This window comes from Macaca mulatta, chromosome 1 (assembly GCF_049350105.2).
Source record: "Macaca mulatta isolate MMU2019108-1 chromosome 1, T2T-MMU8v2.0, whole genome shotgun sequence".
Lineage (NCBI taxonomy): Eukaryota > Metazoa > Chordata > Mammalia > Primates > Cercopithecidae > Macaca > Macaca mulatta.
Genome location: NC_133406.1, coordinates 225,915,450 through 225,939,972, shown reverse-complemented (window position 1 = coordinate 225,939,972; position 24,523 = coordinate 225,915,450). Strand labels below are relative to the sequence as shown.

The window sequence follows — 24,523 nt, the reverse complement described above, 5'->3', positions numbered from 1 at the left end:
AGGAGGATGAAGATCATGGAGAAAAGCAAAGGACAGAAACTGCAGGGGGATGCAGGTGAAATGCTCATGCCTGCTCCTCTGCGTTTGTGGATGGCATCTTGCTAATTGACTCCTTTCTCTCTAGGGGAAATGTTCTCTATGGCACGTCAGCCCCTTCTCATATGGGATCAGAGGGTCGGGGCACAGGAGTGATCTAACAAACGCAACAGAACCATCCAACCCAACGAGTCGGATCCCTTTGCACCTGCCATTTCTGGGCTGCCTGTAAGAACTATAAGAGCCTGCATCAAAGTCTTTTTTATTATTATTAAACAATGCTGCACTGAATACCTTTTACCCATCATTTCACGGACACGCGAGCCCATGTGCCATGTCAAAGGGCATGTATGGCTGCAGCTCTGATGGCATCGCCACACTGCCCTCCAGTGAAGGCTCACAGGGTCAGTTCCCCAGCAGCAGTGGGGGCACCCCCTCCTCTCCCCAGTGGAGCATGTGACCTACCTGACAAATTTCTGCTTATCTAAGAGGCGAAACATGGTATCCGTGGCATTTTAATTCACATTTCCCATGTGAATTAAAAGGTGACAGGTGGACATGGACCTGGATAAAGATGCTCCCCCCTCCCCAGTCCTGTGATGAAATCCACCAAAAGAAGCAGGCCCAGGGGATGTCCAGCTGCCCGCCGTCCCATCAGGATGCGCCCATTCACCGTCCCGCCTCAGCTGTGCTCACACACTCAGCCCTGGCTCCCCACCAGGCGTTCTGTGCTCTGTGATGTGCCTCGTCTGATCTCGCCAGTCCTCAGGGAACTTTTCTCTCCCCTGACATCACTGGTCAGTTCCCAACACAGCAATGCATGGGCCTGCTTTCCCTTCAGCACATGGAGGCCTTGCAAGAGGAAGAAGTTCCAAGAAAAGGACTAGATCATCATCTCTCTTTTTATTAAATACACATAACGTAAAATGTACATCTTCGCCATTTTAAGTGTACAGTTCAGTGGCATTAATTGCATTCACATTTTTTTTTGGTGGGGGGGTGGGTGGGACAGAGTGGGACAGAGTCTCACTCGCTCCGTCACCCGGGCTGGAGTGCTGTGGCACAATCTTGGCTCACTGTGGCCTCTGCCTCCCAGATTTAAGTGATTCTCGTGCCTCAGCCTCCTGAGTAGCTGGGATTACAGGCATGCACCACCACGCCTGGCTAATTTGTGTATTTCTAGTACAGACGGGGTTTTGCCACGTTGGCCAGGCTGGTCTCGAACTCCCTACCACAGGTGATCCACCTACCTCAGTCTCCCAAAGTGCTGGGATTACAGGTGCAGGCCACCGCACCCGGCCTCACATTGTTGCTCTGCCACCAGCATCCATCCGCAGGAGCTCTCTTCATCTTGCAAAACTGAAACTCTGTTCCTACTGAGGAAGCATTCTCCTTCCCTCCCAGCCCCCCAGGCCCTGGCAGCCACCATCTTTCTGACAGAAAGTACTGTCTGTCTCTGAATTTGCCTGTTGCAGGTTACTCGTAGACGTTGAATCATATGGTACGTGTCTTTTGCGACTGGCTTATTTCACTTGGCATAATGTTCTTAAGGTTCCTCTGTCGCAGCATGTGTCAGAGTTCCTTTTTAAGGCTGAATAGTGGCTGTTGCATATCTGTACTGTATTTTGTTGATCCATTCATCTGTCAATGGACCCTTGGGTTGCCTCCAGCTTTTGGCTGATGTGAATAATGCTGCTATAAACATGACTGTAAAGATCTCTCTCTCTCTCTCTCTCATTTTAATGGAGTCTCGCTCTGTTGCCCAGGATGGAGTGCAGTGGCACAATCTCAGCTCACTGCCAATCTCTGCCACCCGGGTTCAAGTGATTCTCCTACCTCAGCCTCCTGAGCAGCTGGGACTACAGGCATGCACCACCATGCCCAGTTAATTTTTGTATTTTTAGTAGAGACAGGGTTTCACCATGCTGGCCAGGCTATTCTCGAACTCCTGACCTCAGGTGATCCGCCCTCCTCGGCCTCCCAAAGTGCTAGGATTATAGGTGTGAGCCATCACCAGATATCTCTTCAAGCCCCTGGTTTCAATTCTTTCAGGTCCATACCCAGAAGAGAAGCAGAACCACCGGATCAGATGACAGTTCTATTTTTAATGTTTTGAGGAACTGCCATACCGCTTTCCACAGTGGCTGCGCAATTTTGCTTTCCCAGCAACACTGCATAAGGGCTCCAGTCTCTCCACATCCTCGCCAGCACTTGGTATTTTCTGGGGTTTGTTGTTTTTATGGTAGCCATCCTAATGAGTGTGAGGTAGAAGATCATAATCTTTTGAGACACATTACTGTCTCAGCTCAAGGTTCTTTTGACTAGCACAGATAATACAAACAGCCACACCCCCATGTATGGGCTACTTATGAGGCATCTCATGTGGTTTTATATGTGTTCTATGTGTATGCTGTGTATGTGTTACAGAGCTGCATCCTCAAACAGCCCTGTCAGGCAAGAACTACTGCTATCATTATTGTCCTCATGTAAAGATGTGGAAATGGGGCTCCGAAAGGTTAAATAACTTGCCCCAAATCACACATCTAGTCGGGGATGGTGAGGCTGAGTTTCAGACTTGGGCTGTCTGATGCAATGCTTCTAGACAAAGATGCTTCATTGTTTGGTTGTAAATTTGGCTTTAGGGAACATCTAAAAATCTAAATATCTGAAATTCCTTGTGAGTCAATTAAGATAATCGGTAGTGGGAAATTCCACAGTTTGAACTGCTAGGTAAGGATTATAAGCGGAACAGTGAAAATCACTTTTCTTGTGATCCTCACTGATGCAACAAACTGAGGTGGCGCCCTCTAGTGTGGGATTGGGGTAAAGAGGAAAGGTCGACCCAGGCTGCAGGTGTTTTCCTGGGAAGATGTGCGCTGGGGCCTGCATAGAGGACCCTGTCTCGGTGTTGGGGACAGCTCCTCAGAGCCAACCAAGCGGGAACTGCCTCTTACAAGAGAAAGCCTGGTTTTACCAGGTATGGCAGGCGAGAAAGGGCCCCCCTCTGCCTGCCAGGTGTAAGAAACAGTGCACACAAAGATCTGGAGGTGTTGCGTGAAGCACTTGGCATGGCGTGATGAGAGCTGGATGGCCCTGCCACTCACGTGCAAAAAGGCCACCTAAGCTAGGCTAAGTGTTTCATGTTTAACTTGCTGCGAAAATGGAACCCCCTCCTCAAAAGGCTTTGAGCCGGAGAGAAATTAATTGTTCTTTTGAAGAGAACACTGACAAGCGTAGGGAGAATGGGTGGACAAAGAACAGCAGGGCGGCTCCAGAACAGGGTGGTCAAGAGCATGAACTCAGTGCTAGGCCTCCTGGCTCTGCCCTCTGAGTTGTAGAGTTCCAGGCAAGTCACCCAGCCATTCTCGGCTGCAACTTCTGTGTGTGTGTGGCGGGGAACTGCGTTACAAGACTGAATTACCATGAAGTGCTCAGGACAGTATCTGGCAGGTGGTCCATACTGTAGTACATTTTGGTTATTGTATTCATTTTTATGTTTATAACAGTGAATATTTATTATCTCACAGTTCCGGAGGTCAGAAGTCTGGGTGGACTCAGCTGGTTCCTCTGCCCCAGGTCACTCAAGGCCAAAATCAAAGTGTTGGCTGCCTGGGCTCTTGGTTGGAGGCTCCAGGGGATTGTCTGCTTCTAGCCCCACTCACTTTGTTGGAAGAATTTAGCTCGATGCTGCTATATAACTGAGGCCTCCGTGTCCTCACTGGCCGTCGGTTGGAGGCCAGCCTCAGCTTCAGAGGCCTCCCAATTCCACATGGCTCATGGCCTCTTTATCTTCAAAACCAGCAACAATGGGCCCAGTGTTTCTCATGCTTCAGATTTCTCTGACCTCCCCGTCTGACTCATCTCTCCAACTCCAGCCAGAGAAAGTTCTTTGTTTTTAAGGGCTCACGTGGTTGGATTAGCCCCCTCTGGATAATCCAGGTTAACCTCTCTGTTTCAAGATTAGTCATCGTTATCATATCTTCACCATCCCTCTGCCACGTAAGGTAGCAGCACACTCACAGGTTCCAGGGATCAGGACATGGACACCTTTGAGGGACCATTCTGCCAACCACAGTTATTACCATCTCTTGCCTGGACTCTGGCCATGGAGAGGGAAGCGATACTGTGGGATGTTGAGAGCTTCTCAGAGGAATCAGTAGGGTCACTGCCAGGGACAGTGGAGAAAGATGGTGGATGAGCTAAGAGGATGATGCTATCATTCGCATTACTGTGGGTTTACTTTGTGCCAGGCACTGTTCTTTGCACTTTTGTGTGTATTAACTCGTTTAATCCTTTCAGCAACCCTGCAACGTAGGGTTATCCCTTTCCCCATTTTACAGATGAGGCAGTTGTGGCACAGACAGACTAAGGAGCCTGCCCAAGGTCACGTATGAAGGGCAGAGAGGGCTGGGATTCGTGGTCAGGCTGTCTGGGACTGTGCAGGGACAATGAGCTTCAGGAAAAGAGGACTTCCGGAACGGGGTTGTGAACCCGAGAATGACTAATCACTGCTCTGTTATGAGTGCCTCGCAAGTGGGCATGCACTGCTGTCTCAGCTCAAGGTTCTTTCGAGCCCTCGATGCACTGGGGGAAATGTCACAGACTCCATTACTCAGGGCTCTCAGAACTCTCCCCTCCCTCTCTCAGGGTTGCACTGATTCTGAGGAGCTCTCAGAGATACCCCCTGAACCAGCATCTTCTCGGGGACTTGCCCATTCCTCAAGACTCCCAGAGAAGCTGGGCAAGGCTCCTACTGACAGGAGGGAAGCCGACAAACTTCCTCTTCCCCTCCGCTCCCAGACTCACAGTCTTACCAGAGCCCTGGCCGTTTCCTCACATCTTTCTTCCTTTGAAAACCCCAGCTTGTTCTGTTTCTGCATTACATCCCTTTCCTGAGACAGTGACAGGGGTCACAGTGGGGGCGCGGGATGGCCAAGGGCCAAAAGGTAGAAAGAAATATGATTCGATACAAACATGTGCTTGTCCCAGACACTGGGGTGGCTGAGGCAGGAAGATCACTAGAGCCCGGGGGTTCAAGGCTGCATTATGCTTTGATGGTGCCTGGAAATAACTACTGCACTCCAGCCTGGGCAACATAGCAGGTCCCTGTGTTTTTAGCACACACGCACATACACCCCAGTTAATTTCAAAAATGTTATCCTACCACACTGAAAATTTTGCCAAATAGTATCTTTTGTCAGTCCTTTGAGGTAGAGCTTATCACACTCATTTTTGCAGCATAGGAAGCAGCCTCAGAGAGGCAAAGAAACTTGTCCCAGGTTGCACAGCAGAAACACAGCAGAGGTGGGACTTGAACTCAGGGCTTTCTAAGTGCAGAGCCCATCCTTCTATGCATAATAACAAGCATTTTAACACCTGCTACTGAGCTAAAAATATTCTTCTAAGTGTTTTTTATATACACTGTTTCATTTAATCTTCACCATAAACCCATAAGGGCCATTCTGTTATTATCCCTGTTTACAGATGAGGAAACTGAGGTCCCAGGGGAATAGATCACTTGCTCAAGGTCACCCCACTAGGAAGTAGGAGAGCTGGAAACGAGGTCTCACTATGTTTCCAGACTGGCCTCTAACGCCTGGGCTCAAGTAATCCTCCTACCTCAGCCTCACAAAGTGCTGGGATTACAGGTGTAAGCCACCCTGCCCAGCCACGATATGTATTTTGTGATTGCTTTATTTCACTAGCATATGTTCTCATGGTTCATCCATGCTGTGGCATTTTCTTTTAAAAGCTAAATAACATCCATTGTTTGGATGGACCACATTTTGTTTATCCTTTTATCTGTCCTTGGACACCTGGGTTGCTTTCACCTTTTGGCTACTGTGAATAATGCTGCCAGGAACATGACTGTATAAAGGTCTCTTTGAGACCCTACTTTCAGTTCTTTTGGACATATACCCAGAAGTGGCATTGCCAGATCATATGGTAATTCTATTATTAAATTTTTGAGGAACCACAATATTGTTTCCACAGTGACTGCACTATTTTACATTCCCAGCCACAGTGCACGAGGGTTTAATATCTCCACATCCTCGCCAACATTTATTTTCTGTGTTTTTATAGTAGCCATCCTAATGGGTGCAAAGTGGTGTCTCCTTGTGGTTTTGGTTTGCATTTCTTAATGATTTGTGATCTTGAGCATTCTTTTCATATGCTTGTTGGCCATTTGTGTATCTTCTTTGGAGAAAGTCCATTTGCACATTTTTAATAGGGTTATTTTGGTTTTGTTACTGTTGAGTTGTGGGGTTCTTTATATATCATGGATATTAACCCCTTTTCAGAGATGTGATTTGTAAATATTTTCTTCCATTCTGTAGGTTGCTTTTCACTGTGTTGAGTGTATCCTTTGATACACAGTTTTCATGTTAATGTCGTCCAGTTTATCTATGTTTACTTTTGTTGCCTGTGTTCTTGATGTCATTGCCAAGAAATAATTGTCAAATCTATTGTCCTGAAGCTTTTCTTCTATGTTTTCTTTTAAGGGTTTTATAGTGTTAGCTCTTATGTTTAGATCGTTGATCCATTTTGAACTAATTTTTGTTTATGATGTAAGTTAAGGATCCAGCTTTATTCTTTTTTTTTTTTTTTTCTAAGACAGAGTCTTGCTCTGTCGTCCAGGCTGGAGTGCAGTGGCGCTATCTCTGCTCACTGCAAGCTCCGCCTCCCGGGTTCATGCCATTCTCCTCCCTCAGCTCCCAAGTAGCTGGGACTACAGGCACTTGCCACCACGCCCGGCTAATTTTTTGTATTTTTAGTAGAGATGGGGTTTCACTGTGTTAGCCAGGATAGTCTCGATCTCCTGACCTTGTGATCTGCCCGCCTCGGCCTCCCAAAGTGCTGGGATTACAGGCGTGAGCCACTGTGCCCGGCCTAGTTTCATTCTTTTACTAATACACGTGGATATCCAATTTTCCCAGCATCATTTGTTCAAAAGACTGTCCTTTCCACCACTGAATGGTATTGACACCCTTGTCGAAAATCATTTGAACATACGCAAAGGTTTATTTGGGGGCTTTCTAATCTGTTTCCCTGTGTGTGTGTCTGGCATAAATACTAGGCCCACACTGTTTCGATTACTCTCTCTTTTTAATAACTTTTGAAACCAGGAAGTATGACACTTCCAACTGTTGTTCTTTTTCAAGATTGTTTTGGCTCTGCAAGGTTCCTTCGAGAATCCATATAAAGTTTAGAATAAAATTCTCTATTTCTGGGAAAAAAAGAGCACCATTGGGATTTTGATAAAGATTGCATTCAATCTGTAGGTTACTTGGGTAGTATTGATGTTCTAAACAATATTAGGTCTTCCAATTCATGAACATGGGTTGTCTTTCCATTTATTTGTGTCTTCTTTAATTTCTTTCAGCAACATTGTGTAGTCGTCAATGAACAAGTCTGTTGCCTCCTTGGTTAAGTTTATTTCTAGTATTTTATTCTTTTTGATGCTTTTGTAAATGGAATTTTCTTATTTTACTTTTTGGCTTGTTCATTATTGAAGGGGTGGCCTGCCCCTCCACACCTGTGGGCATTTCTCGTTAGGGGGAACGAGAGACTTGAGAAAAGAAATGAGACACAGAGACAAAGTATAGAGAAAGAAAAAGTGGGCCCAGGGGACTGGTGCTCAGCATACAGAGGACCCGGGCGGCACCGGTCTCTGAGTTCCCTCAGTATTTATTGATCATTATCTTTACCATCTCGGAAAAAGGGAAGTGGCAGGATAATAGGATCATAGTAGGGAGAAGGTCAGCAGTAAGACATACGAATAAAGATCTCTGTGACACGAATACGTTTAAGGAAAAGTGCTGTGCCTTGATGTGCATATGCAAACATCTCCATAAACCTTTTTAGTTCATAAAGAGCAGCATTGCTAGCAAGTCCCACTTTCAACCCAAAGGAGGTTTTCTCCCATCTCAATAAAGAGAACATACAATCGGGTTTTACACGGAGATGTTCCATTGCCCAGGGACAGGCAGGAGACAGATGCTTTTCTCTATCTCAACTGCCAAGAGGCCTTCTTTCCTTTTATACTAGTCCTTCTCAGCACAGACCCTTCACGGGTGTCAGGCTGGGGGACAATCAGGTCTTTCCCTTCCCACGAGGCCATATTTCAGACTATCTCATGAGGAGAAACCTTGGACAATACCTAGCTTTCCTAGGCAGAGGTCCCTGCGACCTTCGACCTTTGACAGTGTATGTGTCCCTGGGTACTTGAGATTAAGAGAATGGTGATGACTCTTCACAAGCATGCTGCCTTCAGGCACTTGTTTAACAAAGCACACCCTGCACAGCCCCAAATCCATTAAACCTTGAGTCACCACAGCACATGTCTCTTGCAAGGACAGGGTTGGGGGTAGGGTCACAGATTAACAGCATCTCAAATACAGAACAAAATGGAGTCTCTTATGTTTACTTCTTTCTGTATAGACACAATAACAGTCTGATCTCTTTCTTTTCCCCACATATTATTAGTGTATAGAAATACCAGTGATTTTTGTGTGCTGATTTTGTATCCTGCAACTTCACTGAATTCACTTATGAATTATTTATTATGAAATATTCATAAATAAATTATTATGAATATTTATGAATTCAGTGTTGTATTTATATGTGTGTGTGTTTGTGTGTGTGTGTGTGTAATTTTAGGGCTTTCTACATATAAAAATCACGTTGTCCAACAATAGAGGTAATTTTACTTTTGGAATATATTGAATGCCTTTCACTTCTTTTTCTTTTCTAACTGCTCTGGCTAGGACTTCCAGTACTATTTCAAATAGAAGTGGTGAGGGTGGGCATCTTTATCTTGTTCCTGGTCTTAAGAGGAGAAGTCTTAGTCTTTCACCATGGAGAATTATGTTAGCTGTGGGCTTTTCATATATGGCCTTTATTATGTTGATGTAGTTTTCTTCTATTCCTAGTTTTTTGTTTTTTTTTTTTTTAGTTTTTCTGTCATGGAAAGAGTGTTAAATTTTGCCAAGTGCTTTTTCTCCATCAGTCAAGATAGTCATCTGGTTTTTCCTTTTCATTCTGTTAATGTGTTCTATTACACAGATTGATTTTCATGTTGAACCATCCCTGCATTCCAGGAATAAATCCCACTTGGTCATGGTGTATAATCCTTTTAATAAGCTGTTGAATTCTGTTTGCTAATAGTTTGTTGAAGATTTTTGCATCAGTATTCATTAGGGATATTGGTCTATAGTTTTCTTCTAATGTCTTTGGTTTTAGTGACAGGGTAATGCTGGTCTCTCACTTCGCCTTTTGAGTCTCAGCTTCTTCAGCTGTAATATGGAGATGATAGTAGAACTCCCTGTAAAGGGCTGTTTTGCAGATTAAATGAGGGAATGAATACAAAGTGCTTTGGTAAGGCCCAGTTCACAGGAAGTTCTCAAAATATGTTAGCTGCTAATAATAATAAAAACAGAACAGCAGTTAATCTCATAATGAGACAGCTCAGCAGCGTGGAGCTTATACATTCAGCCTATGTTAGCAGCAGAGCTTTCTACCAACATCAGTTTTTTTGTAGTTATCTAAATACAGGAGGGAGTGATATTATCAGGCAGTCCTCAGAAACTCTCCCTTGACCTAACCTGAGGCAGAGGCTTGTCCCATTTTGTGGTATCATCCAAAACTTCCTGCTGGCTTTGATTTCTTAATCACAGCTTGACAGCTTTTGAGGAGCTGAAAGTAATGGGATTTGGGAAGAGAAGAACAAAATGCAACACATAGAATTTATCTCTTTGATGAGTTATTGAGAGTTCATAGGCTGGGTGCAGTGGCTCACACCTGTAGTCCCAGCACTTTTGGAGGCTGAGGTGGGCGGATCACCTGAGGTCCGGAGTTTGAGACCAGCCTGGCTAACATAGTGAAACCCTGTCTCTACTAAAAATACAAAATTAGCTGGGTGTGGTGGCACGCCCCTGTAATCCCAGCTACTCAGGAGGCTGAGGCAGGAGAATCGCTTGAACCTGGGAGGCAGAGGTTGCAGTGAGGCAGGATCGTGCCACTGCACTCTAGCCTGGGTGACAGAGCAAGACTCCATCTCCAAAAAAAGAAAAAGAGAGAGAGAGAGAGTTCTTAGAACACAAAGAAATGTGGTCAATAGGAATGGAGATGAAGATGATGTGGGTAGTATTTCCCAAAGAGCTAATATGTTTTCACGTTTATTTAATAAACTTTATTTTTTTGTTTGTTTGTTTTGAGACCGGGTCTCACTCTGTTGCCCAGGCTGGAGTGTAGTGCTGCCATCATGACTCACTGCAGCCTCAACTTCCTGTGCCAAAGCAATCTTCCCACCTCAGCCTCCCAAGTAGTTAAGACCACAGGTGTTGGCCGGGCGCGGTGGCTCAAGCCTGTAATCTCAGCACTTTGGGAGGCCGAGGCGGGTGGATCACGAGGTCAGGAGATCGAGACTATCCTGGCTAACATGGTGAAACCCCGTCTCTACTAAAAATACAAAAAACTAGCCGGGTGGGGTGGCGGGCGCCTGTAGTTCCAGCTCCTTGGGAGGCTGAGGCGGGAGAATGGCGTGAACCCGGGAGGCGGAGATTGCAGTGAGCCGAGATCACGCCACTGCACTCCAGCCTAGGAGACACAGCGAGACTCCGTCTCAAAAAAAAAAAAAAAAAAAAAAAAAAAAAAAAAAGACCACAGGTGTGCACCACCACAGCTGGCTAACTTTTTTTTATTTTTGTAGAGATAGAGTCTCCCTATGTTGCCCAGGCTGATCTTGAACTCCTGGGTTCAAGCCTCCTGTCTCGGCCCCGCAAAGTGCTGGCATTTCAGGCATGAGCCAACATGCCTGGCCTAGACTTTTTCTTTCTTTTTTTTTTTTTTTAGCAGTTACAGGTTCATAGATGAGCAGATAGTACAGATAGTTCCCATACATAACAACCCCTCCCCCACCACACTCACACATACACACACGGTTTCCCCTATTATTAACATCTTCCTTACCATGATACATTTGTTGCAATTGATGAATCAATATTCATATGTTATTAACTCAAGCCCAGAGTTTACATTAGGATTCATTCTTCACATTATAACGTTCTATGGGTTTTGACATAGGCATAATGTCAGGTATTCACCAATACAGAATCATACAGAATAGTTGCACTGCCCTCAAGTTCCCCTGTGCCCTACCTGCTCAACACAGCCCCCCACCTTCCCGTGAACCCTGGCGACCACAAATCTTTCTATAGTTGTATCTCTTTAAAAGTTTCATGTAGTTGAAATCATATAATATGTAGCCCTTTTAGATTAGCTTTGTTCACTAAGCAATATGCATTTAAAGTTCCTCTGTATCTTTTTGTGGCTTGAGAGCTCATTTCTTTTTATCATTGACGAATGTTTCATTGTATGTATGTACCAGTTTGTTTATCCATTTACCTTCTGAAGAACATTTTGGTTGCTTCCAGTTTTTGGCAATTGTGAATAAAGATGCTATAAACATGTATCCAAAATAAATGAGTCTTAAAATCCAACAATAAGAAAACAGCCCAAATTAAAGATGGACAAAAGATCTGAACAGATACTTTGCCAAAGAAGATATACAGATGGCAAATAAGCATATGAAAAGATTTTAAACATCATATTTCACTTGGTAATTACAAATAAAAGAAGATAGCTCCCCGTTTATTTTTTTCTTTAGCGTCTTGATGCAATGGATTGCATTAATTGATTTTCAAACGCCAAATCAGTTCTCAGATACCTGGAATAAATCCCACTTGGTTGTGGTGTATAATTATTTTTATACAGTATTGGATTATATTCGCTAATATTTTGTTGAAGACTTTGCGTCTATGTATATGAGAGATACTGGCTTGTAGTTTTTCTTCCTTGTAATGTCTTTATCTCGATTGGGTATTCGGGTGATATTGACCTCCCGGAATAAGTTAGGAAGTATTCCCCCTGCTTCTATTTTCTAGAAGAGATTGTAGGGAGCTGGTATCATTTCTTCCTTAAATGTTTGATAGAATTCACCAGGGAACCCATCTGGGCCTCGTGCTTTCTGTTTTAGAAGGTTATTAACTATTGATTCAAATTCTTTTTTTTTTTTTTTTTTTTTTTTTTTTTTTTGAGACGGAGTCTCACGCTGTTGCCCAGGCTGGAGTGCAGTGGCGCGATCTCGGCTCAAATTCTTTAATAGATAAGGGCCCAGACCATCTATTCCTCTTTGTATAAGTTTGGGTAGGTTGTGTCTTTCAAGAAATTGGTTCATTTCATCTAAGTTATCAAATTTGTGGACAGAGAGCTATTTATAATATTCCTTTATATATCATTATAAATATATAAAACAATAATATAATTAATATATAAATTATAAATATAAATTTTATATAATATATATTTGTAAAATAAATATTTTATATTTTAATAATATTTTATATTATAATATTTTATATATTATAAATATATAAATATATATAAACTATGTATGTAGGTGTGATTAGTTTTGTTTTTTAAAAAATTAAAAGAACGTAAGTATAGAAAAAAACGTGGAAGGATGTGAATCTCAATGTTAACCATGACTGCTGCTGGTTGGGGTGGGAGTATAAGTAACGGTAATGACTTCTTTAGTGCTTTTCTCTGTTTCTTGTTTGGGCCATTTCTGCCTCCTGTCCTGGTACTGAGTGCCACCATAAGTACCCAAGTGGAGTTAGGGAAATAAAAAATGGCCAATTCCTTGACCATTTCACTTTTAGTAAAATTTTAAAAATAATAATAAAAACAAAAAGAAAAGAAAATGGTCAATTCCCTGGTCCCATATTTGCCCAATAAGACTCTCCCAAGATCCCTTTGCCTTTGTGTTGCCTGATTTCCCCACCCAACAACTTAGGTACCTGTCCCCACGTCTGGTGTCAGACAGAGCACATATCCCAGCTCCTTCATGCACTAGCTGTGTGGCCTTGCGCGTCGCTTAACCTCTCTTATCCTCAGCATCCTCCTTTTAAAATGAGGATTGTCATGATGATCTGGCGGCAGCAACACAGGTAAAGCACTCAGCTCGAAACATTAGGGGCCGTGTCATTTTTGTTTTCATGGCTACGACTGTCCTTCTTCTCCGTTGCAGTCTCCTGACATCGACAACCACCATGCACTCATCGAATATAACGAGGCGGAGTGCAGCTTTGTTCTCCAGGACTTCAATTCCCGCAACGGCACGTTTGTCAACGAGTGCCACATTCAGAACGTGGCTGTGAAGCTCATCCCTGGAGACATCCTGAGATTTGGGTCTGCAGGGCTGACCTATGAACTGGTCGTTGAAAACCCACCTCCGGTGAGTCTGGGCCACTGGGGGATAGAGGGGCCGTGTCACCTTCGTGCAGCCCGGCACTCAGATGCAGCCGCAGGGTGGCGCTCAACCGCAGCGGTGCCACTGTGATCCCAGGCTGCACACAGGCGGTAGCGACAGAGTCGACCCTGTGGAGTTCTGAGTCATTCTGGCGGGTCCCAGGAAGGAGAGAATCTTAGCACCCTCTTCTGGGCATTTCTTGGAATTGCATCTTGGCTCACAGAACCAGAGTTTTCCAAAAATGTGCAACTTCCTGAGAGGAGGCAGAAAACAAGGTGCGTTTTTGAAAATGCAGAGATGGATTTCATTTTTAGGCAGATCAGCGCTCTGCTCCTTCCTAGCTCTGTGACCTGGGCCAGACTTCTTCATATGCCCAGGTCTCTGCCTCCTTAACGGCACAAGGCATCGAGAGAATGTCTGTAGAGCCTGAAACTCAGTGTCCAAGTAGACGCTCAACACGTGAGCACCTGAAAAGCCAAATCTGTGAAGTCCGAGCCAGTGTTACCCTAAACATGTCTGATTATAAGAATTTGAGGGCTGGGCGCAGTGGCTCACGCCTGTAATCCCAGCACTTTGGGAGGCCGAGGCAGGTGGATCACGAGGTCAGGAGATCGAGACCATCCTGGCTAACACCGTGAAACCCCATCTCTACTAAAAATACAAAACATTAGCCGGGCGTGGTGGCGGGCGCCTGTAGTCCCAGCTTCTCAGGAGGCTGAGGCAGGAGAATGGCGTGAACCCGGAAGGCGACGGAGCTTGCAGTGAGCCGAGATCGCGTCACTGCACTCCAGTCTGGGAGACAGAGTGAGGCTCCGTCTCAAAAAAAAAAAAAAAAAAGGAATTTGAGGGGGACTGTTCAGTAAAATTACAGGTTCCCAGGGCCCCTCCATGGGAAATTCTAATTTTGTGACTTGCCAGTGGGGGAGTTTTCTTTTTTTTCATACAGAGATATTTATTGAAGTATTATTTGTAGTGGCATAACATTTTAAACCTAAATGCCCATCAAAAGGGGCATTGTTTAATAAAATATAAGGGATTCATTCTTATGTGGATAACTATGCTGCTTTTTTTTAAAATGCAGCTTTATTGAGGTATAGTTGACATACAATAAAACTGTGCATGTCCAAAGCACATCATTTGCTAGGTTTGGGCACGTGGATATACCTGTGAAGCCATCACCACAACCAAGGCAGTGAGTGCGCTCGTCACACTACAGGGTTCCTCATGAACTTAGCATTTGTTTGATTCTTTGTTTTCAGCAGCTTTATAGAAGTATAATTTATGCAGCATAAACCCCACCCATTTTAAGCATACAGTTCAACACATTTTAGTTTATTTACAGAGGGGTGCAGCCGTCACCACAAGCCACTTTCAGAACATTGCCATCACCACGTCCTAGAAAGAAACCTGTGAGATACTTGACGTTTTGTGTTGGTTTGTGCAATTTAAAAAAATTTATTATTATAATTTAAGTTCTAGGGTACATGTGCACAACGTGCAGGTTTGTTACATATGGATACATGTGCCATGTTGGTGTGCTGCACCCGTTAACTCATCATTTACATTAGGTATATCTCCTAATGCTGTCCTTACCCCTACCCCTACCCCACAACAGGCCCTGGTGTCCAAGTCCACCCTGTGTCCAAGTGTTTTCATTGTTCAATTTCCACCGATGAGTGAGAACATGTGTGTGGTTTTCTGTCCTTGTGATAGTTTGCTCAGAACGATGGTTTCCAGCTTCATTCATGTCCCTACAAAGGACATGAACTCATCCCTTTTTATGGCTGCATAGTATTCCATGGTGTATATGTGCCACATTTTCTTAATCCAGTCTATCATTGATGGACATTTGGCTTGGTTCCAAGTCTTTGCTATTGTGAATAGTGCCACAATAAACATACATGTGCATGTGTCTTTATAGCGGCATGATTTATAATCCTTTGGGTATATACCCAGTAATGGGATGGCTGGGTCAAATGGTATTTCTAGTTCTAGATCCTTGAGGAATCGCCACATTGTCTTCCACAATGGTTGAACTAGTTTACAATCCCACCAACAGTGTAAAAGTGCTCCTATTTCTCCACATCCTCTCCAGCACCTGTTGTCTCCTGACTTTTTAATGATCACCATTCTAACTGGTGTGAGATGGTATCTCATTGTGGTTTTGATTTGCATTTCTCTGATGGCCAGTGATGATGAGCATTTTTTCACGTGTCTGTTGGTTGCATAAATGTCTTCTTTTGAGAAGTGTCTGTTCATATCCTTTGCCCACTTTTTGATGCGGTTGTTTGATTTTTTCTTGTAAATTTGTTTAAGTTCTTTGTAGATTCTGGATATTAGCCCTTTGTCAGATGGGTAGATGGTAAAAATTTTCTCCCATTCTGTAGGTTGCCTATTCACTCTGATGGTAGTTTCTTTTGCTGTGCAGAAGCTCTTTAGTTTAATTAGATCTCATTTGTCAATTTTGGCTTTTGTTGCCATTGCTTTTGGTGTTTTAGTCATGAAGACCTTGCCCATGCCTATGGCCTGAATAGTATTGCCTAGGTTTTCTTCTAGGGTTTTTATGGTTTTAGGTCTAACATTTAAGTCTTTAATCCATCTTGAATTAATTTTTGTATAAGGTGTAAGGAAGGGATCCAGTTTCAGCTTTCTACATATGGCTAGCCAGTTTTCCCAGCACCATTTATTAAACAGGGAATCCTTTCCCCATTTCTTGTTTTTGTCAGGCTTGTCAAAGATCAGATGGTTGTAGATGTGTGGTATTATTTCCGAGGGCTCTATTTTGTTCCATTGGTCTATATCTCTGTTTTGGTACCAGTACCATGCTGTTTTTGTTACTGTAGCCTTGTAGTATAGTTTGAAGTCAGGTAGTGTGATGCCTCCAGCTTTGTTCTTTTGGCTTACGATTGTCTTGGCAATGTGGGCTCTTTTTTGGTTTCATGTGAACTTTAGTTTTTTCCAATTCTGTGAAGAAAGTCATTGGTAGCCTGATGGGGATGGCATTGAATCTATAAATTACCTTGGGCAGTATGGCCATTTTCACAATATTGATTCTTCCTATCCATGAACATGGAATGTTCTTCCATTTGTTTGTGTCCTCTTTTATTTTGTTGAGCAGTGGTTTGTAGTTCTCCTTGAAGAGGTCCTTCACATCCCTTGTAAGTTGGATTCCTGGGTATTTTATTCTCTCTGAAGCAATTGTGAATGGGAGTTCACTCATGATTTGGCTCTCTGTTTGTCTGTTATTGGTGTATAAGAATGCTTGTGATTTTTGCACATTGATTTTGTATCCTGAGACTTTGCTGAAGTTGCTTATCAGCTTAAGGAGATTTTGGGCTAAGACGATGGGGTTTTCTAAATATACAATCATATCATCTGCAAACAGGGACAATTTGACTTCCTCTTTTCCTAACTGAATACCCTTTATTTCTTTCTCTTGCCTGATGGCCCTGGCCCGAACTTCCAACACTGTGTTGAATAGGAGTGGTGAGAGAGGGCATCCCTGTCTTGTGCCAGTTTTCAAAGGGAATGCTTCCGGCTTTTGCCCATTCAGTATGATATTGGCTGTGGGTTTGTCATAAATAGCTCTTATTATTTTGAGATACATCCCATCAATACCTAGTTTATTGAGAGTTTTTAGCATGAAGGGCTGTTGAATTTTGTCGAAGGCCTTTTCTGCATCTATTGAGATCATCATGTGGTTTTTGTCTTTGGTTCTGTTTATATGATGGATTATGTTTATTGATTTGCATATGTTGAACCAGCCTTGCATCCCAGGGATGAAGCCAACTTGATCGTGGTGGATAAGCTTTTTGATGTGCTGCTGGATTCAGTTTTCCAGTATTTTATTGAGGATTTTTGCATCGATGTTCATCAGGGATATTGGTCTAAAATTCTCTTTTTTTGTTGTGTCTCTGCCAGGCTTTGGTATCAGCATGATGTTGGCCTCATAAAATGAATTAGGGAGGATTCTCTCCTTTTCTATTGATTGTAATAGTTTCAGAAGGAATGGTACCAGCTCCTCTTTGTGCCTCTGGTAGAATTCGGCTGTGAATCCGTCTGGTCCTGGACTTTTTTTGATTGGTAGGCTATTAATTATTGCCTCAATTTCAGAGCCTGTTATTGGTCTATTCAGGGATTCAACTTCTTCCTGGTTTAGTCTTGGGAGGGTGTATGTGTCCAGGAATTTATCAATTTCTTCTCGATTTTCTAGTTTATTTGCGTAGAGGTGTTTATAGTATTCTCTGATGTCAGTTTGTATTTCTGTGGGATCGGTGGTGATATCCCTTTTGTCATATTTTATTGCATCTATTTGATTCTTCTCTCTTTTCTTCTTTATTAGTCTTGCTAGCGGTCTATTAATTTTGTTGATCTTTTAAAAAAAAAAAACCAGCTCCTGGACTCATTGATTTTTGAAGGGTTTTTTGTGTCTCTGTCTCCTTCAATTCTGCTCTGATATTAGTTATTTCTTGCCTTTTGCTAGCTTTTGAATGTGTTTGCTCTTGCTTCTCTAGTTCTTTTAATTGTGATGTTAGGGTGTCAATTTTAAATATTTCCTGCTTTCTCTTGTGGGCATTTAGTGCTATAAATTTCCATCTACACACTGCTTTAAATGTGTCCCAGAGATTCTGGTATGTTGGGTCTTTGTTCTCATTGGTTTCAAAGAACATCTTTATTTCTGCCTTCATTTTATTATGTACCCAGTAGTCATTCAGGAGCAGGCTGTTCAGTTTCCATGTAGCTGAGCGGTTTTGAGTGAGTTTCTTAATCCTGAGTTCTAGTTTGATTGCGCTGTGGTCTGAGAGACAGTTTGTTATAATTTCTATTCTTTTACATTTGCTAAGGAGTGCTTTACTTCCAACTATGTGGTTAATAAGTGTGATGTGGTGCTGAGAAGAATGTATATTCTGTTGATTTGGGGTGGAGAGTTCTATAGATGTCTATTAGGTCTGCTTGGTGCAGAGCTGGGTTCAATTCCTGGATATCCTTGTAAACTTTCTGTCTTGTTGATCTGTCTAATGTTGACAGTGGGGTGTTAAAGTCTCTATTATTGTGTGGGAGTCTAAGTCTCTTCATAGGTCTCTCAGGACTTGCTTTATGAATCTGGGTGCTCCTGTATTGGGTGCATATATATTTAGGATAGTTAACGCTTCTTGTTGAATTGATCCCTTTACCATTACGTAATGGCCTTCTTTGTCTCTTTTGATCTTTGTTGGTTTAAAGTCTGTTTCATCAGAGACTAGGATTGCAACCCTTGCTTTTTTTTGTTTTCCATTTGCTTGGTAGATCTTCCTCCATCCCTTTATTTTGAGCCCATGTGTGTCTCTGCATGTGAAATGGGTCTCCTGAATACAGCATGCTGATGGGTCTTGACTCTTTATTCAATTTGCCAGTCTGTGTCTTTTAATTGGGGCATTTAGCCCATTTACATTTAAGGTTAATATTGTTATGTGTGAATTTGATCCTGTCATTATGATGTTACCTTGTTATTTTGCTCGTTAGTTGATGCAGTTTCTTCATAGCATTGATGGTCTTTACAATTTGGCATGTTTTTGCAGTGGCTGGTACTGGTTGTTCCTTTCCATGTTTAGTGCTTCCTTCAGGAGCTCTTGTAAGGCAGGCCTGCTGGTGACAAAATCTCTCAGCATTTGTTCATCTGTAAAGGATTTTATTTCTCCTTCATTTATGAAGCTTAGTTTGGATATGACATTCTGGGTTGAAAATTCTTTTCTTAAAGAATGTTGAATATTGGCCTCCACTCTCTTCTGGCTTGTAGAGTTTCTGTGGAGAGATCTGCTGTTAGTCTGATGGCCTTGCCTTTCTGGGTAACCCGACCTTTCTCTCTGGTTGCCCTTAACATTTTTTTCCTTCATTTCAACTTTGGTGAATCTGACAATTATGTGTCTTGGAGTTGCTCTTCTCGAGGAGTATCTTTGTGGCGTTCTCTGTATTTCCTGAATGTGAATGTTGGCCTGCCTCGCTAGGCTGGGGAAGTTCTACTGGATAATATCCTGAAGAGTGTTTTCCAACTTGGTTTCATTCTCCCTTTCACTTTCAGGTACACCAATCAGATGTAGATTTGTTCTTTTCACATAGTCCCATATTTCTTGGAGGCTTTGTTTGTTTCTTTTTATTCTTTTTTCTCTAAACTTCTCTTCTCACTTCATTTCATTCATTTGATCTTCAATCACTGATACCCTTTCTTCCACTTGATCAAATTGGCTACTGAAGCTTGTGCATGCGTCACGTAGTTCTTGTGCCATGGTTTTCAGCTCCATCAGGTAATTTAAGGACTTCTCTGCACTGTTTATGTTTATTCTAGTTAGCCATTCGTCTAATCTTTTTTCAAGGTTTTTAGCTTCTTTGCAATGGGTTTGAACATCCTCCTTTCGCTCGGAGAAGTTTGTTATTACCGATGATCCTCTGATGGTCTGAAGCCTTCTTCTCTCAACTTGTCAAAGTCATTCGCCATCCAGCTTTGTTCCATTGCTGGCGAGGAGCTGTGTTCCTTTGAAGGAGAAGAGGTGCTCTGATTTTTAGAATTTTCAGCTTTTCTGCTGTGGTTTTTTCCCTATCTTTGTGGTTTTATCTACCTTTGGTCTTTGATGATGGTGACATACAGATGGGTTATTGGTGTGGATGTCGTTTCTGTGTATTAGTTTTCCTTCTAACAGTTGAGACCCTCAGCTGCAGATCTGTTGGAGTTTGCTGGAGGTCCACTCCAGACGCTGTTTGCCTGGGTATCATCAGCGGAGGCTGCAGAACAGCAAATATTGCATAATGGCAAATGTTGCTGCCTGATCCTTCCTCTGGAAGCTTTGTCTCAGAGGGACACCCAGCTGTATGAAGTATCAGTCGGCCCTTACTGGGAGGTGTCTCCCAGTTAGGCTACTCGGGGGTCAGGGACCCACTTGAGGAGGCAGTCTGTCTATTTTCAGATCTCAAACTCCATGCTGGGAGAAGCACTACTCTTTTCAAAGCTGTCAGACAGGGACGTTTTATGTCTGCAAAAGTTTCTGCTGTCTTTTGTTCAGCTATGCCCTGCCCCCAGAGGTAGAGTCTACAGAGGCAGGCAGGCCTCCTTGAGCTGTGGTGGGCTCCATCCAGTTTGAGCTTCCCAGCCGCTTTGTTTACCTACCCAAGCCTCAGCAATGGCAGACACCCCTCCTCCAGCCTTGCTGCCACCTTGCAGTTCGATCTCGGACTGCTGTGCTAGCAGTGAGCGAGGCTCCATGGGCGTGGGACCCTCTGAGCCAGGCACGGGATATAATCTCCTGGTGTGCCATTTGCTAAGGCTGTTGGAAAAGCACAGTATTAGGGTGGGAGTGTCCCAATTTCCCAGGTACTGTCTGTCACGGCTTCCCTTTGCTAGGAAAGGGAATTCCCTGACCCCTTGCACTTCCCGGGTGAGGCAATGCCCCGCCCTGCTCCGTGGGCTGCACCCACTGTCTGACAAGCCCCAGTAAGATGAACCCCGTACCTCAGTTGGAAATGCAGAAATCACCCATCTTCTGTGTTGCTCACGCTGGGAGCTGCAGACTGGAGCTGTTCCTATTTGGCCATCTTGGAACCTCCCCACAATTTTCAAAGGCATGCTAATTCAGTGCAACTTTTTATATTTGAAATTGTGGTAAAATACACATAACATGAAATTCACCATATTCACCGTTTCTAAGGTACAGTTCAGTGTTGAGTGCATTGACATTGTGGTACTCCTGCCACACCCTCAATTCACAGAACTCTTTTCATTTTGCAAAACTGAAACTCTGTCCCTATGAAACAACAGCACCCTGTCTCCCTGTTGCCCCCTCATCCCAGTCTCTAACGACCATCATTCTACTTCCTGTCTCTGTGCATCCGACTATTCTGGGTACCTTGTATAAGTGAAATAATACAATATTTGTCCTTTTGTGTCTGGCTGGTTTCACTTAGCACCAAGTCCTCAAGGTTCATCCACGTTGTAGTGTGCATCATACTGTCCTTCCTTTTGAAAGCTGAAGAACGCTCCCTTGTATGATAGACCACATTTTGCTTGTCCATTCTTCCATGGGTAGACACGTGGGCTCCTTCCACCAGTTGCCTATTGCAAATGATGCAGCTGTGAGCCTAAGTGTACAAATGTGGGGAGGGGTATTTTGTTTTAATCATATAAGTGTATCACCCAGTGGTAAAGATGTCCAACCCTGACTATTGAAGGAGCAAGAGAATGTATTATAAAAGATTCCGTTTTGGCTAGGCGCAGCGGCTCCCACCTGTAATCCCAGCACTTTGGGAGGCGGAGCTGGGCAGATTGCCTGAGCTCAGGAGTTTGTGACCAGCCTGGGCACCACGGTGAAATCCCGTCTCTGCTAAAATACAAAAAAAAAAATTAGCCGGGCATGGTGGCATGCGCTTGTATAGTCCCAGCTACTCTGGAGGCTGAGGCAGGAGAATTGCTTGAACCTGGGAGGTGGAGGTTGCTCTGAGCTGAGATCGTGCCACTGCACTCCAGCCTGGGTGACAGAGCGAGACTCTGCCTCAAAAAAAAAAAATTCTGTTTTTTATAATAGTTTCTATTTTGTTAATGAATGAGATCGGTAGAGTTATTATAATGGAATGATGAGGAGGAGCAGGAGGGACACTGTGCTAAGGCAGTTACCTGCTTTCCCTTATTTAATGCAACAGCCTATGGATTGGGCTCTCTCATGATCCCCATTTTATAAAGGAACCTGAAACTCAGAGAGGTTAAGTAATTTGCCCAGGATCACACAGCTAGTCGCTGTGAATTAAACTGTTTCCACTTGCAGGTACAATTGGGAGAAAACCATTGAGTCAGCTGCTAGCTACAGCAGTATCATCAACTGGTTTTCAAAGACAACAAAGCACACTTTTACAGTCACTTGGCTGTACACGAATTTTTTAAATTCTTATTTCTACATGCAATTGCCTCTTGCTTTATTAGCTAAGGGACTGTTGGCAGCCGGACAGATGCCCCCTGGCCCATGCCCAGGGCACCTCACAGCAGCCTGAGCCTTCCAGGGGACAGCCCGAGCCTCTGTCCCTGCCAGGTTTTCCTCAGAAGACCCCTCCCACCTCCACCCCTATCCTCACAAAACTGCTCTCGGCTCCCTTTCAGAGCATTCTTAGATGGAGAGACATTCATGCAGGCTTCCTCTGAGCTCTTAGTGACAAGGGGTCCTCTACAGGCCTGAGTGACGGCAGCCATGTGGACTGAGTTACTTCTTCGGATGGCTTTCCTTTCCATTTGCCCAATGACCTCGACCTGTGAGCTATAAAAAAGAAAAAAGGAGATAGTGAAGAGTGTCTCTCGTCAAATCTCATCTCATTTTGGGGTCCAGTTTTTCTAAGAAGTGTGTAGCTGTCTTGATTCCAGCATGCTCTTGTCTCTTATTGATATTTTGAGTCCCTGGAGTGGGCGCTGTGTCTTCCCCGCGGTAGAGTTTTCAAGGACTGTTTCCTTTGGAAGAGAATTGTCCTAATATTGTAAGGCTTAGCTGTTCTTTTCCCAAGAAAGAGTTCCCAAACAGAAAAATTGATTTCCGGCTTTGTGGTGACCATAACCAATAGAGAGGGATGTGACAGCCATTTCAATAGGAAATGGGAGGTGGAGGCAGAAGTTAGAGACCCAAATGTGTTTGTAGACATCACAGTGGCTAGCGTGGGTGCCCTGAAGTTCGGGTGAGTCTGCCCCGCACAGTTCTGCCCTGCTCTTGACCAGCTGTGGGATCATGCACAAGTTGCTTCACCTCTCAGAGCCTCAGTTCCCATTTCTGTAAAATTGGAATCCTAATAGTTCCTCCCATGTGGGGTTACTGTAGTATTAAACAGGTCATTGTTTGTAAATTGCTTAGCCCAACATCTGGCGCCTATGATAGCAGGAAGAGGAGCACGCTAGCAACCACCTGCCTCCACTGTGTGCCTTCCCATGGACAGAAAACCTCCCAAGACCTCCCAACTACCAGGTGGATGCCTTTGCAAATAACTTGCCTGTGGATGACATACAAGGTAGAAAGACAAAGAAACTCTTGGTTGACAAAGTACACTGGCACCCACGATATGCTCAAGAGTACACGTTATATATCACAGCTCTTTTGCCAAAGTACAGCCTTGGGGCCGGGCATGGTGACTCATGCCTGTAATCCCAGCACTTTGGGAGGCCAAGGCAGAAGGATCACTTGAGGCCAGGAGTTCGAGACCAGCCTGGCCAACATAGTGAAACCCCATGTCTACCAAAAACACAAAAAGTTAGCCAGGTGTGGTGGCGCATACCTATAGTCCCAGCTACTTAGGAGGTTGAGGGACAAGAATTGCTTGAACCTGGGAGGCAGAGGTTGCAATGAGCAAAGATCATGCCACTGCCCTCCAGTCTGGGCAACAGAGTGAGACTCTGTCTCAAAAAAAAAAAATGTAGCCTAGGGCCACCACCTTGTACAACTCCAGTCACCATTCACAGTAAAGTCCATGAAGATGGCACCCCCTGGAGTTGTGTGAGGCATAACCTACAGGGCCATTGGTGATGCCCTGAAGCACCTGTTGAGTAGTAACACGGAGTCTCTGCCTAAGTGTCAGGCGTGTGACATCCAAGTCACAAAGTCAGATGTGCTTGCCACGGTGTGCCTGCCATTATGATGTTTGCTTGTTGGTTTCTTTAGTGTTTTATGATTTCCAGAAAAAGGAGCTGTGAGTGAGGGTTGTCCTATGAACAGTGGTGCCGTTCTTATAAAGCAGCTTGGTAAGGAAACCTACACTGGCCTGTTCTGTCCTGCTCCCATTCCAGCCAGAGCTTCCCACGTGACTTCTGGATGCAGTCCTTTGTCCCTCTTGCAACCTCATGACATCCTGCCCAACCTAAAGATTGCCCATATGCCTGGCTACTCACTGCCTGAAAGGGGAAGCTCTCTGGGAGTGCAGTGAAGAACACAAAGGCTTTGCCGTACGATAGACTGAAGTTCAAACTCCAATGGCAATATAGCCTTTCTGAGCCTCAGTTTCCAACTTTTGCCAGTCAGGAACACGTTAACCACAGGCTCCCTTTCCCCCTTCAGAATTTGCATACAGGTCTTTGGGACCATCCCATCATTGTATAAACTGAAGCCCAAAGAGGTTCTACAATGTTCCCAAGATTGCATAATCTGTTACAGCCAGAACCAGGATTAAGTCTCCTGAGGCCTGGTC

The 24,523-nt window shown here is 43.9% G+C and overlaps 1 protein-coding gene across 10 annotated transcripts in view; it reads left to right on the top strand.

Moving 5' to 3' along the window:
* FHAD1 (forkhead associated phosphopeptide binding domain 1) overlaps nucleotides 1-24,523 on the top strand; it is a 157,873-nt gene that overhangs the window by 10,067 nt on the left and 123,283 nt on the right. For all 10 annotated transcript variants that reach the window (XR_013407498.1, XR_013407492.1, XM_015117411.3 and 7 more), the window contains exon 3: nucleotides 13,127-13,333. Coding sequence is in view for 8 of the 10 variants with exons in the window: in XM_015117411.3 (XP_014972897.3) it covers nucleotides 13,127-13,333 (207 nt within the window). In the remaining 2 variants the exon portion in view is untranslated. The remainder of the gene's footprint in view (nucleotides 1-13,126; nucleotides 13,334-24,523) is intronic.